This window comes from Camelina sativa, chromosome 17, assembly GCF_000633955.1.
Source record: "Camelina sativa cultivar DH55 chromosome 17, Cs, whole genome shotgun sequence".
NCBI lineage: Eukaryota > Viridiplantae > Streptophyta > Magnoliopsida > Brassicales > Brassicaceae > Camelina > Camelina sativa.
This window is the reverse complement of record NC_025701.1, coordinates 10,826,683-10,836,504: the sequence shown is the minus strand read 5'-3', so window position 1 is coordinate 10,836,504 and position 9,822 is coordinate 10,826,683. Positions and strand designations below refer to the sequence as shown.

Sequence of the window (9,822 nt, the reverse complement as noted above, 5' to 3'; positions counted from 1 at the left end):
CAAAGAAAACACACAAACAAGAGAGATCTCATGCTTAGATCAACCATGGTCAAGCACTCACCTCAAGAACAGGAAGATTGGATTGAGAAACGTGGAAAACAACACCTCCAGAAGCTCCCCCTTCGTTTCCAGCAACAGCTAACCCTCCTACAGCCTCAGATCTCTCCAAAAACCCCAAGAACAAACCCAGAAAGTCACAGAAACGTTTTCTCTCTTTTCTCTCTTTCTCTTTCTCTCAAAAGTGGCGACTACCAACAAAATAACACGACCTAGGGTCGTTTTCCCCTTTTACACACGATTTAGGGATTTTAATTGAACCAAACCGAACCAATCGACAATTAAATCAAACCCGACCAAACCGGAAAAACATGGTGTCGATCGATGCCACCAAGGGTGTCGATCGACACCCACACCAAATTTACAAAAATTGGTTCGCGGATGTTACAGTAACTTTTGAGATAATACAAGAGACATTTGAATAGTATGGAACATTCGTTCCCTCCTTATCCCATAAAGTTAATATTTTTTCATAGATCGATAATTTGTATTTGATTTTACAGTTTAACAAAATTATATTTTAGAAAGAAAAAAAACCTAAACAATTTGAAAAGAATCTAAAAAACCAAAATCTCAAAAAACAAAAGTTAAAATTATATTACCTGGCCTAAAATCTTTGATGGAATATAATTTTCTTGCAAATCATTCTAATGTCAAATTTCAGAAGATTCACGGGTAAATTTTGGCCACAACAAGCCATCGGTTGTAAGTTTTGGCCACCATAAGCCACCATAAACAAACTAGAAGTCCGAATTTAGAGAAACAAACATATGACCATTACATGTGTTTTCTTTTTTTGCCAAATCCAAGTTGATAAAATATCTCAACTTGCAATGCAAAAGTATTGTCAACTATATCAGTTTAATTACGCAATACCGCCTGGATTGATATATAACGTACACAGTTTTCTTTGGAACGCATTTTAAGTGTACACTAGACAACTGATACGTGGATTTATATGGTAGCTAAAGTTTTTTTTGTATTCATGCAAATTTACTATCATCATCTTGAATCCTTGATCAACAAACAGTAAGAGAAGAAAAAGAGAAAAACTAGACCAACTAATGACATATTAATGTCTTGCCTAAATTTGGAAAACGCCAATTCAACGCCACCAAAATTTATTCTCCGCATATACTTCTTTCTTTACCAAACAGGTTCTGGTCTCCTATACACATATAATACATGGTTTTATACAAGTGAAAAATACAAACACTTATGATTGATACCAAAAAAAAGAAAAAGGTAAAGATACAAACTGCATGCAACTTGCCCGATACTTTAAAATCCGAATAGATAAGTGATGGATACTGAACTCCGACAAAGACTATGCCAATCGCCCATTGGTCAACCTATCGGAAAATGTAAAATAAACGAAACAGAAATCAAGAAAAGCCAATCGAACCGGCGAAAAGTCCAATGACCCAATCGATTCATCTTAAGCCAAATTAAATACATGTCAGAACTCAAGAAAAGAACGATGTCGTTTCCTTCTCGTGAACACCACGCTCCAATCATCTTCTCGCTAACGACCAAAGCCACTAGCTTTGTCTCCCACCATTACCACAGTCAATGAACGAGAGAGAAAGAAGAAAACAACAAACGAGAGACTTTCCACGTTCGTCGTCTTTCATCTTCCTTCCTTCTATATATATTTGTTCTCTTCCTTACGTTTTCCTTTTTTCTCTCTTCTTCTCTCTCTCACACACATTTCTACACCGTCGTAATTAAGGTCCGTTTTATTTTTATGTGTTTATCTTTAACCTTCTCAGATCTAAGCTTCCACGATACATGTACGATTCTTTTTCTTTGTTACATCCTTAAGAACAGTACTTATGAAGATTACTAATGTTTTAATTACTTTTTTATCTTAGATAAGTCCAATTTTTACGTTAATCATCATTTCCATAAAACAAAAAAAAAAAGACGTTTTCATTAATGTATAGTTATATCCTTTTATACCAGATCTATAATAATACCAATGGAAGCAGTAAACTCTTCAAGCTCTATCTCAGAGCTAGACGACATATCACGGTTACTCGACCGGCCGAGGCTAAATATCGAACGGAAAAGATCGTTCGATGAGAGGTCGTTCAGCGAAATGGGAATCTTTGAACCCGTTAATTCTCCCGGAGACAGGTCGCGGTGCGAAACTCCAGCATCGTCTTCGTCTAGAAACTCGTTTGAGCCTCATCCTATGCTTGCTGAGGCTTGGGATGCTTTGAGACGATCGTTGGTTTATTTTCGTGGCCAACCCGTTGGTACTATTGCTGCTTATGATCATGCTTCTGAGGAAGTCCTGAACTATGATCAGGTTTGGTTTTTCCACTTTTGTATTGTTTTTGTGTTTCATAATAAAAACTTCCTCTGTTTTTACCCTAAAGCATTGTTGGAAAATGTGAAAATATTGGTTAGGTGTTTGTAAGAGACTTTGTTCCAAGTGCACTAGCTTTCCTCATGAACGGAGAGCCAGACATAGTCAAGAACTTCCTCCTCAAGACAATTCAAATCCAAGGAAGAGAGAAAAAGATCGACAGGTTCAAGCTTGGCGAAGGCGCCATGCCCGCTAGCTTCAAGATCCTTCACGACCCGATCAAGAAAACAGACACTGTCATTGCTGACTTTGGAGAGAGCGCTATTGGAAGAGTTGCTCCTGTTGACTCTGGTTTTTGGTGGATCATTCTCCTCAGAGCCTATACAAAGTCCACTGGAGACACTTCACTAGCTGACACATCTGAATGTCAAAAAGGAATGAGACTCATTCTCTCTCTTTGTCTCTCCGAAGGCTTTGATACTTTCCCCACACTGCTTTGCGCTGACGGCTGTTCCATGGTTGATCGAAGAATGGTAAATAACTAATTAGGGTTGTAACTTTGTATGAATTATACAGAATTAGTGTTTAACGAAGTGAAACTTGCGTAGGGGGTTTACGGGTATCCGATAGAGATCCAAGCTCTATTCTTCATGGCTTTACGATCAGCAATGTCGATGCTAAAACACGACACGGAAGGGAAAGAGTTCATGGAGAGGATAGTGAAGAGGCTACACGCGCTTAGCTTCCACATGAGAAGCTATTTCTGGCTTGATTTCCAGCAGCTTAATGACATCTACCGTTACAAAACAGAGGAGTACTCGCACACGGCGGTCAACAAGTTCAACGTTATCCCTGACTCGATCCCTGAGTGGGTGTTTGATTTCATGCCTTTACGTGGCGGTTACTTCATTGGAAACGTTAGTCCAGCTCGTATGGATTTCAGGTGGTTTGCTCTTGGTAACTGTGTAGCGATTCTTGGTTCGTTAGCTACCCCTGAGCAGTCGGCTGCGATCATGGACTTGATTGAGGAACGGTGGGAGGAGCTGGTTGGTGAGATGCCGGTTAAGATTTGTCATCCGGCGATTGAAAGCCATGAATGGAGGATTGTTACTGGTTGTGACCCTAAGAATACTCGTTGGAGTTACCATAACGGAGGTTCTTGGCCAGGTGAATTCTCTTTTCTATTCTTTCTTGAAATTATTATATGTTTCAACTAAACCAAATTTTTATAGTGACAATATTTAAAAAAAAAGGAATGTGTTTGTTTTTCAAATTACATTTATGCTTTTTAAAAGTTGGAAACAAAATCATTGTAGAAGAAAAAATAATGCATAAATCGTCTTTGCCGAAAGTGTTTTTCATTAGTCAAAATTCCCTACTTGTATAAATTGATTAGTAGTACTATTTACTTTATGTACGGCTGGCTAATCATTGTTCTTGTTTTTCTCGGGGGCAGTGTTGTTGTGGCTATTAACAGCTGCGTGCATAAAGACTGGAAGGCCGCAGATAGCGAAGCGGGCAATAGACCTGACAGAAGCACGGCTTTTGAAGGACGGTTGGCCTGAGTACTACGATGGCAGATCAGGAAGGTTCATAGGAAAACAGGCGAGGAAGTTTCAGACATGGTCAATCGCCGGTTACTTGGTAGCCAAGATGTTGTTGGAAGATCCTTCTCATCTTGGAATGATCTCATTGGAAGAAGATAAACAGATCAAACCTGTCATTAAGAGATCTTATTCTTGGACTTGTTAATTTGTTCGTCCATTCTTTGCGGCCTAAAATTTTGTTAGTTTCACGTAATTTGTATTATCGTTCTTTTTTCTTCTTCTAGTGTGGCCTAGTGGGGATATGATAATTTGACAAGTGATAACCTTTACCCTTTGTTTTAATCACATAATTCATATTCTTCTTTCTTTGGTCTGTTTACCACTTTACCTCATATTTTTCTCCTTACATTCTTATAATAATCACTCTATAGTCTATACTGATTTAGTAAAATTAAGGGTTTGCTTAATCAAGTAAATAACCACTAGTTTGTTAACTTTGTAGGATACAACACTACAGATGAACAAAAGAGATGAGAAGCCAACATTTTGGGATTATCAGTAAGAGCAATCACCTTGCAACACATGTAACAGCACGACTTAAAACGATCTTTTTTCTTTTTACATCTCAAGAGTACAAAAGCAGCACTAGATTCATCACAAGCTTCATCGATGATAGATATTTCTAAACAACAAAACTTTGCCTAGTGATAGATAGATTACCTACTACATTCATAAAATCAATCTCCAGGTCCAGGGATCCTTAAGCCGAGCAAAATCAGGATCAGGGGATGGTGGCGAAAATGAAAATCATGAGGACGGTGATCTGGTCATGAGAGACATCGCCTTTCTTAAATCTAAAGACTGTAGGGCAGCTCCAGGGAAATGATTACCGTCTGATGGTATCCAAAGACCTCCATTATGTGGCATCAACAACTGCGGTGGGGTTGAGTCGCTTCCATTGCCTTTTTCTGGTGATGTTTCTTGCTTCTGTTTCACAAATTCAAAGAACTCTGCAACCTGGCGTGCATACCTTTTGATAAAGAAAAACCAATTAAGAGAAAACTGTTTGAGTAAGGATTGGGAAACTTGGTAAGAGTTAGTTTGAGTAAATGTAACTGAAAACTCACTGTCTCTTTGCTTCAATGTCTCTGCTAAAGTCGATATTGGGTTCACAGTCAAGCACCAATGCAGGGACCTGCGAAACCAATCAAGCAGTCTAAGCAAATATTATCTCTAGAATCCATTATAAGCACTAGAGACTTAATTTACCTTCTGGATGCTAGAATGCATATGGTTTCCTTCCAAGTAAAACACGCGGTCCCTTATATCAGGATGAAGTGCATTGTCCATATGAAGAGGCGGTTTACTAACAGAGAACGTACCATGGTTCCCACTCTCAAACGGAAGGAGCCAGCTCTCATGCTTCTCATGAAGATCCTGAAGGTACTTTAACGACACCCCACCTTCTTCCTCTCGTTTCCTTAACATCATCCGCTTATGACAAGTGTCAGGACTAGCCCTCAAGTAGATAAACCCATCAGGAACAAGTCCTGGCAAACAAGAAACGACAGGATCGAACCAAGAATCGTAAATGCTAATCTCCATCTCATTCATCCATTTCGCTTCATGAACAGCTCGCACGAAAACCATACGGTCACTAAACACAGAACGCTCCATCAACCTAAGAGGTTTGACACCAGAGGAAGATTCTTTCTCCTGCATTAGCCTAGTGACAAACACATAGTTCTGGAAAGTATAAGCATACCTCTCAGGCTCAGCGTAGAAAGCATCTAAGATATTGAAATGATCAGGTCCAACATCCTGCCATTTGTCAATAGGTTCAGGAACAATCTCAACTAAGTCACGTAGCTCAATGGTCTCATTAGCTATCCTCTGTAGAAACGTTGTCTTGCCAACACTAATGTTTCCTTCAACACAGAACGTCAAACGTCTCTTAGGCTTATTAGTCTCAGAAGAATCTTTAAGTTCTTCTTCGTCCACGCTTTGTTTGATGAACGTTGTTATACTCTCGGCGTGGTTCCGATGCTTAATCCCAACAGAGCTTTGAAGATACTCTACCATTTTCTGACTAGCTTCCCAAAACTGAGAGACCCATGTAAAGGTTTAACATTTCAATTGAAAGCTTTCAAATTTTTTCAATACATTATACATAGATACATTACCTTATCTTTGTATAATTGTTTGAGCTCAGCAACACCTTGGATTCCATTTTCAACGAGCTTTCTCTGGTTCCTTGGACCAACTCCTGGGATTTTCAACAAATCTGGATTACGAATCAATCCTCCACCGCCGTTAGATCTACGATTCGTTCTGGTGGACTTAGTCGGAGAATCTTTCTCTTCCGCTGATGCCGCCACCGCCGTAAGGGAGCTTGAATTGAACCATTTGGATCTTGTACCGGTTCGTTTAACCCAAGTTCGAGTTCCACTATCTTTAATTGAGAATTGAACCGACGGAACCAAATTAGGGATACGGTTATGGTACAAATACGCTGAGAAAGTAGCAGTGGGCGTAGAGAAACAAGTTGTAGTAATCTGCGGCATTGAATAGGTTTATAAAGAGAAACTAAACGGAGACGATGATGATAGGGTTTTTTTTGGGTCGGAGGTGTTAATTAAAACCCTCTGGGGAGAAAAGAAGGTTTAAGCCGGAGTGGAGGAGAGAAGAGGGATTGAACGTTCCGTCATGGAATCTTCTTTGAGCATTTTTGTCTTAAAACTCTGAAGAAGAGAGAAATGGATAAGATAAAACCCTAATTTTAAGTTGGTTGTGAGTCTTGTGACTTGTGAGTGAGGCAATAAGATGAAATATTGTGATTAAAAAATTAGGGTTTTGTTGTTGTCGTTGTGATTACAGATGCAGAGGAAGAAGAAGAAGGAGAGTCAGTGAATTTAGCGTTAGGGGTTTGAAAACTTTGAATACAGAAACATTATCGTTTTAGCTATTATGTGGTATGATTTTGATTATGTTTATGTTATGAATTTCGTGATTAGAATATGATAATGAATTTTGTGATTCGGATTGTTTGGGCCTATATTTATATTAGTTTACCAACCCAATGGGCTTTTTTGCCAATGACATGCGAATTGGCTAACACGAAATGGTTGACATGTATGTAACTTACTTCCTCTGTTTACGATTATATTATTTGAATTTTTTTTCTAAAAGTTTCTAATACAGTTTATCTTAAAAAAAAATTGAATGAGTATTGGTATTAAAAAAAATGCATAGATAATTTGTACAATTTTTCTCCCTTTATTCATCCTAATTACAAACCAAAATGGATTAGACTAGTATGCATGTGATTATGGCGGAGAACGAGTTTTGATGAACTTGGACAATGAAAAGACGAAAAATATCTAAAAAATATATATAAGTAGTATATGTTGTGTGAGGGCCAGACGAATTTTTAAAATAGAAGGATATGTAATAATTGAAAATAACATGGAGGTATGGGACCAATTGAGATAATGAATGAATGAATGAAGAAGGAAGAGAGATTCTGAGCCATGCAAAAATGAAATCGGTTAAGTTTTGTCAGGTGATGGCCCCCTCCCTTATTTAATTCTAGGTTTGCATTTCCTTTCCTGACTCCGCGAGTCTTCTTCTTGAGTCTCGTGACCCAACTTATCCAATACCCAATCCCATTTAGTTGGTAGATTTTTACAGAAATATTATACACTGTTATATAGTACTAATAGTCAGTAGAAGTGTGTAAACGAGTTAGTTTCATAGTTTGGTGTAATTCATAAGTTTTCTTCGGGAAAACATTTATGTTACACAACATTTATTACTTACTACATGACACATTGACACATATATAATGATCGATGGTTTTATTTTCTATTAATATACATATATTGTAGAATGATGAAATTATCCTTCTGACCAAAAACAAAAACATACACAACAAAGACAAAAAAGAGTGATGAAATATATCCATCACGGTTTCAACTATGTCCTTCTCGTTAATTAAGTTTTCTTTTCTCAACGCTTCAACGATATGTTCTTCATACATTTACATTTACGTTTTACTTGACACTTACCCATAAAAAAAAAAAAAAAAAATTATACTATTTCCATATACATACTAAATTTAGTAATTTACTACTAGCTTAACATTTTGAAAGATTGACAACTTTTGCGCCTAACAGGTTGTTCAGTGCCGTTAGGTTAAACCAAAAAAAGAAGGATTGCATTTTTTACACTATGCGTAAAATAAATGTAACAAGTTTACGTATAGATTGCTATAAAACAAATAAGGAAACATACACTAGCTAGTGCATGGCTGGCTAAAAATATCATCATGCGATTCAATCTTAGCTAACTTACATGTGCAACATCATCACCTTTTCTCCTATTAACTCGTTCTATCATTAATATTCCACTCATTTTTATTTATATATAGTTTCTCGTTATATAAAATATTTTGTTTTTCTAAGTATTATCCCTTTTTCCATTATTCATTGATCATAGATTCGGTTACCTACCACCCAACATCTCACATGTTGTTTTTATCTATCTTCTACCCCATCTCACCTGCTTATATTCTTGACCTTTGGCCTCGTTTGGGAATAATTTTGTTTTTCAAATAAGCTAAGAAAATAGAAATAATTCTTCCGTATAAGTTATTGAATTGTGAATCCGAGAATCATTATTTATTTACTACTGGCAACGTACAACTTTTTGTACAAATTTTTTGATTTATATATGTAGTCTTTTCTTATAAAAATTATAGTATTTGTTTTATACATCTTTTTTTTCTAGAAAAATTGTTACATAATTATGATTATTTATTTATGATTTTTCTCAAACAATGCTATTTAATCATATAATTGTGTATAACAAAAAAAAAAGGTTTAATTCCACCAACACTCATAAAAAGGGCTTTTACACGACATATAATTAAGAAGGATTAAATGGCTCAAAAAATGGAATAAGATTTTGTCTCTAGATGCACATGATAATTCGGTATTTGATATCTGTAAAACGTAATCGCACATATACATATTGTTAATAAACCAGCTTTTAGGTGAGATTCTACCTAAAAGAACCTAAACGTCGATTTCATTATATATCATTTCTTTTAAATTAAAAAAAAAAAAGTTGGTTTAAGGAAACCACATGCTGAAACCAGATTGGAGCTGGCACGTTACCTGATGTCCACAGTCCACTCTAAAAGCTTAAGATAATGGTGACGATTATTTTGTTAATATAGAAATTTATAATCATAACAACAACTATACAATAACTCAAACGAAAAGTAAAAGGAACAAAAAAAACGATAACGTGCTTCATCTAAAAGCTTAATATGTGTAAAATTTCGAATTTTTTTAATTATTGCTGACTAAGGATCCATTAATGTGTTGGTATCCATTACGTAAACGAGATCTTAGTTATCTTTTTAAAGAAAGTTGATATATCATGGTTTTTGTGGTTTTTAACCATGATATAAGAAGTCTTTTAGAGTCTTTTGATTTGTTTTCTAGATTGTTTTTTAGTCTTTACAGGTTTTTAGCATGGAAAGAGCAAAATGGAGCAATTTGGATGTTTTGGAGCATAAATCTTGAAGAATCAATTTGGTCTCGGATGAAAGCAGGAGCATCGACCGACACCAAGATAGGAGGCATCGATCGACACTCATCTCTGCCGACTCAAGACCCAAGTTTTGGAAAATTTACAAATCTGCCCCAAAGTTTTCCATATTTGCAACATAAGTCCCTGACGTGTTTTAGGACATATATATATAGTTTTTAGGTTTTCCAAACCCTTAAGTTTTATTCTAGAGAGTTTTATTTTTTTCTGCAACCCTGTGAGATTTTGAGAGCTTTTGGGAGAGAGATCTGAACTGCTTTGAGAGAAGAATTCTTAAACTCCTTCCTT

General features: G+C 36.5%; 2 protein-coding genes across 4 annotated transcripts; one reads left to right on the top strand and one right to left on the bottom strand.

Moving 5' to 3' along the window:
- Positions 1,687-4,282, top strand: LOC104756612 (probable alkaline/neutral invertase D). Of its 3 annotated transcripts, none has more exons than XM_010479222.2 (5): positions 1,687-1,850; positions 2,023-2,371; positions 2,473-2,904; positions 2,980-3,538; positions 3,828-4,282. In XM_010479222.2, the coding sequence occupies exons 2-5, from the start codon at positions 2,039-2,041 to the stop codon at positions 4,121-4,123; spliced, it is 1,620 nt and encodes a 539-aa protein (XP_010477524.1). In that variant the 5' UTR covers positions 1,687-1,850; positions 2,023-2,038; the 3' UTR covers positions 4,124-4,282. The 3 variants fall into 3 exon arrangements, with proteins under 3 accessions (XP_010477524.1, XP_010477525.1, XP_019094992.1); XM_010479223.2 differs by having other exon boundaries at positions 1,717-1,789; XM_019239447.1 differs by lacking the exon at positions 1,687-1,850 and having other exon boundaries at positions 1,895-2,371.
- Positions 4,450-6,885, bottom strand: LOC104756611. The gene is made up of 4 exons (XM_010479221.1): positions 6,102-6,885; positions 5,188-6,021; positions 5,046-5,113; positions 4,450-4,948 (listed from the first exon to the last, which is right to left on the bottom strand). Exons 1-4 carry the CDS (start codon positions 6,480-6,482, stop codon positions 4,726-4,728), a joined length of 1,506 nt encoding a protein of 501 aa, XP_010477523.1. The 5' UTR covers positions 6,483-6,885; the 3' UTR covers positions 4,450-4,725.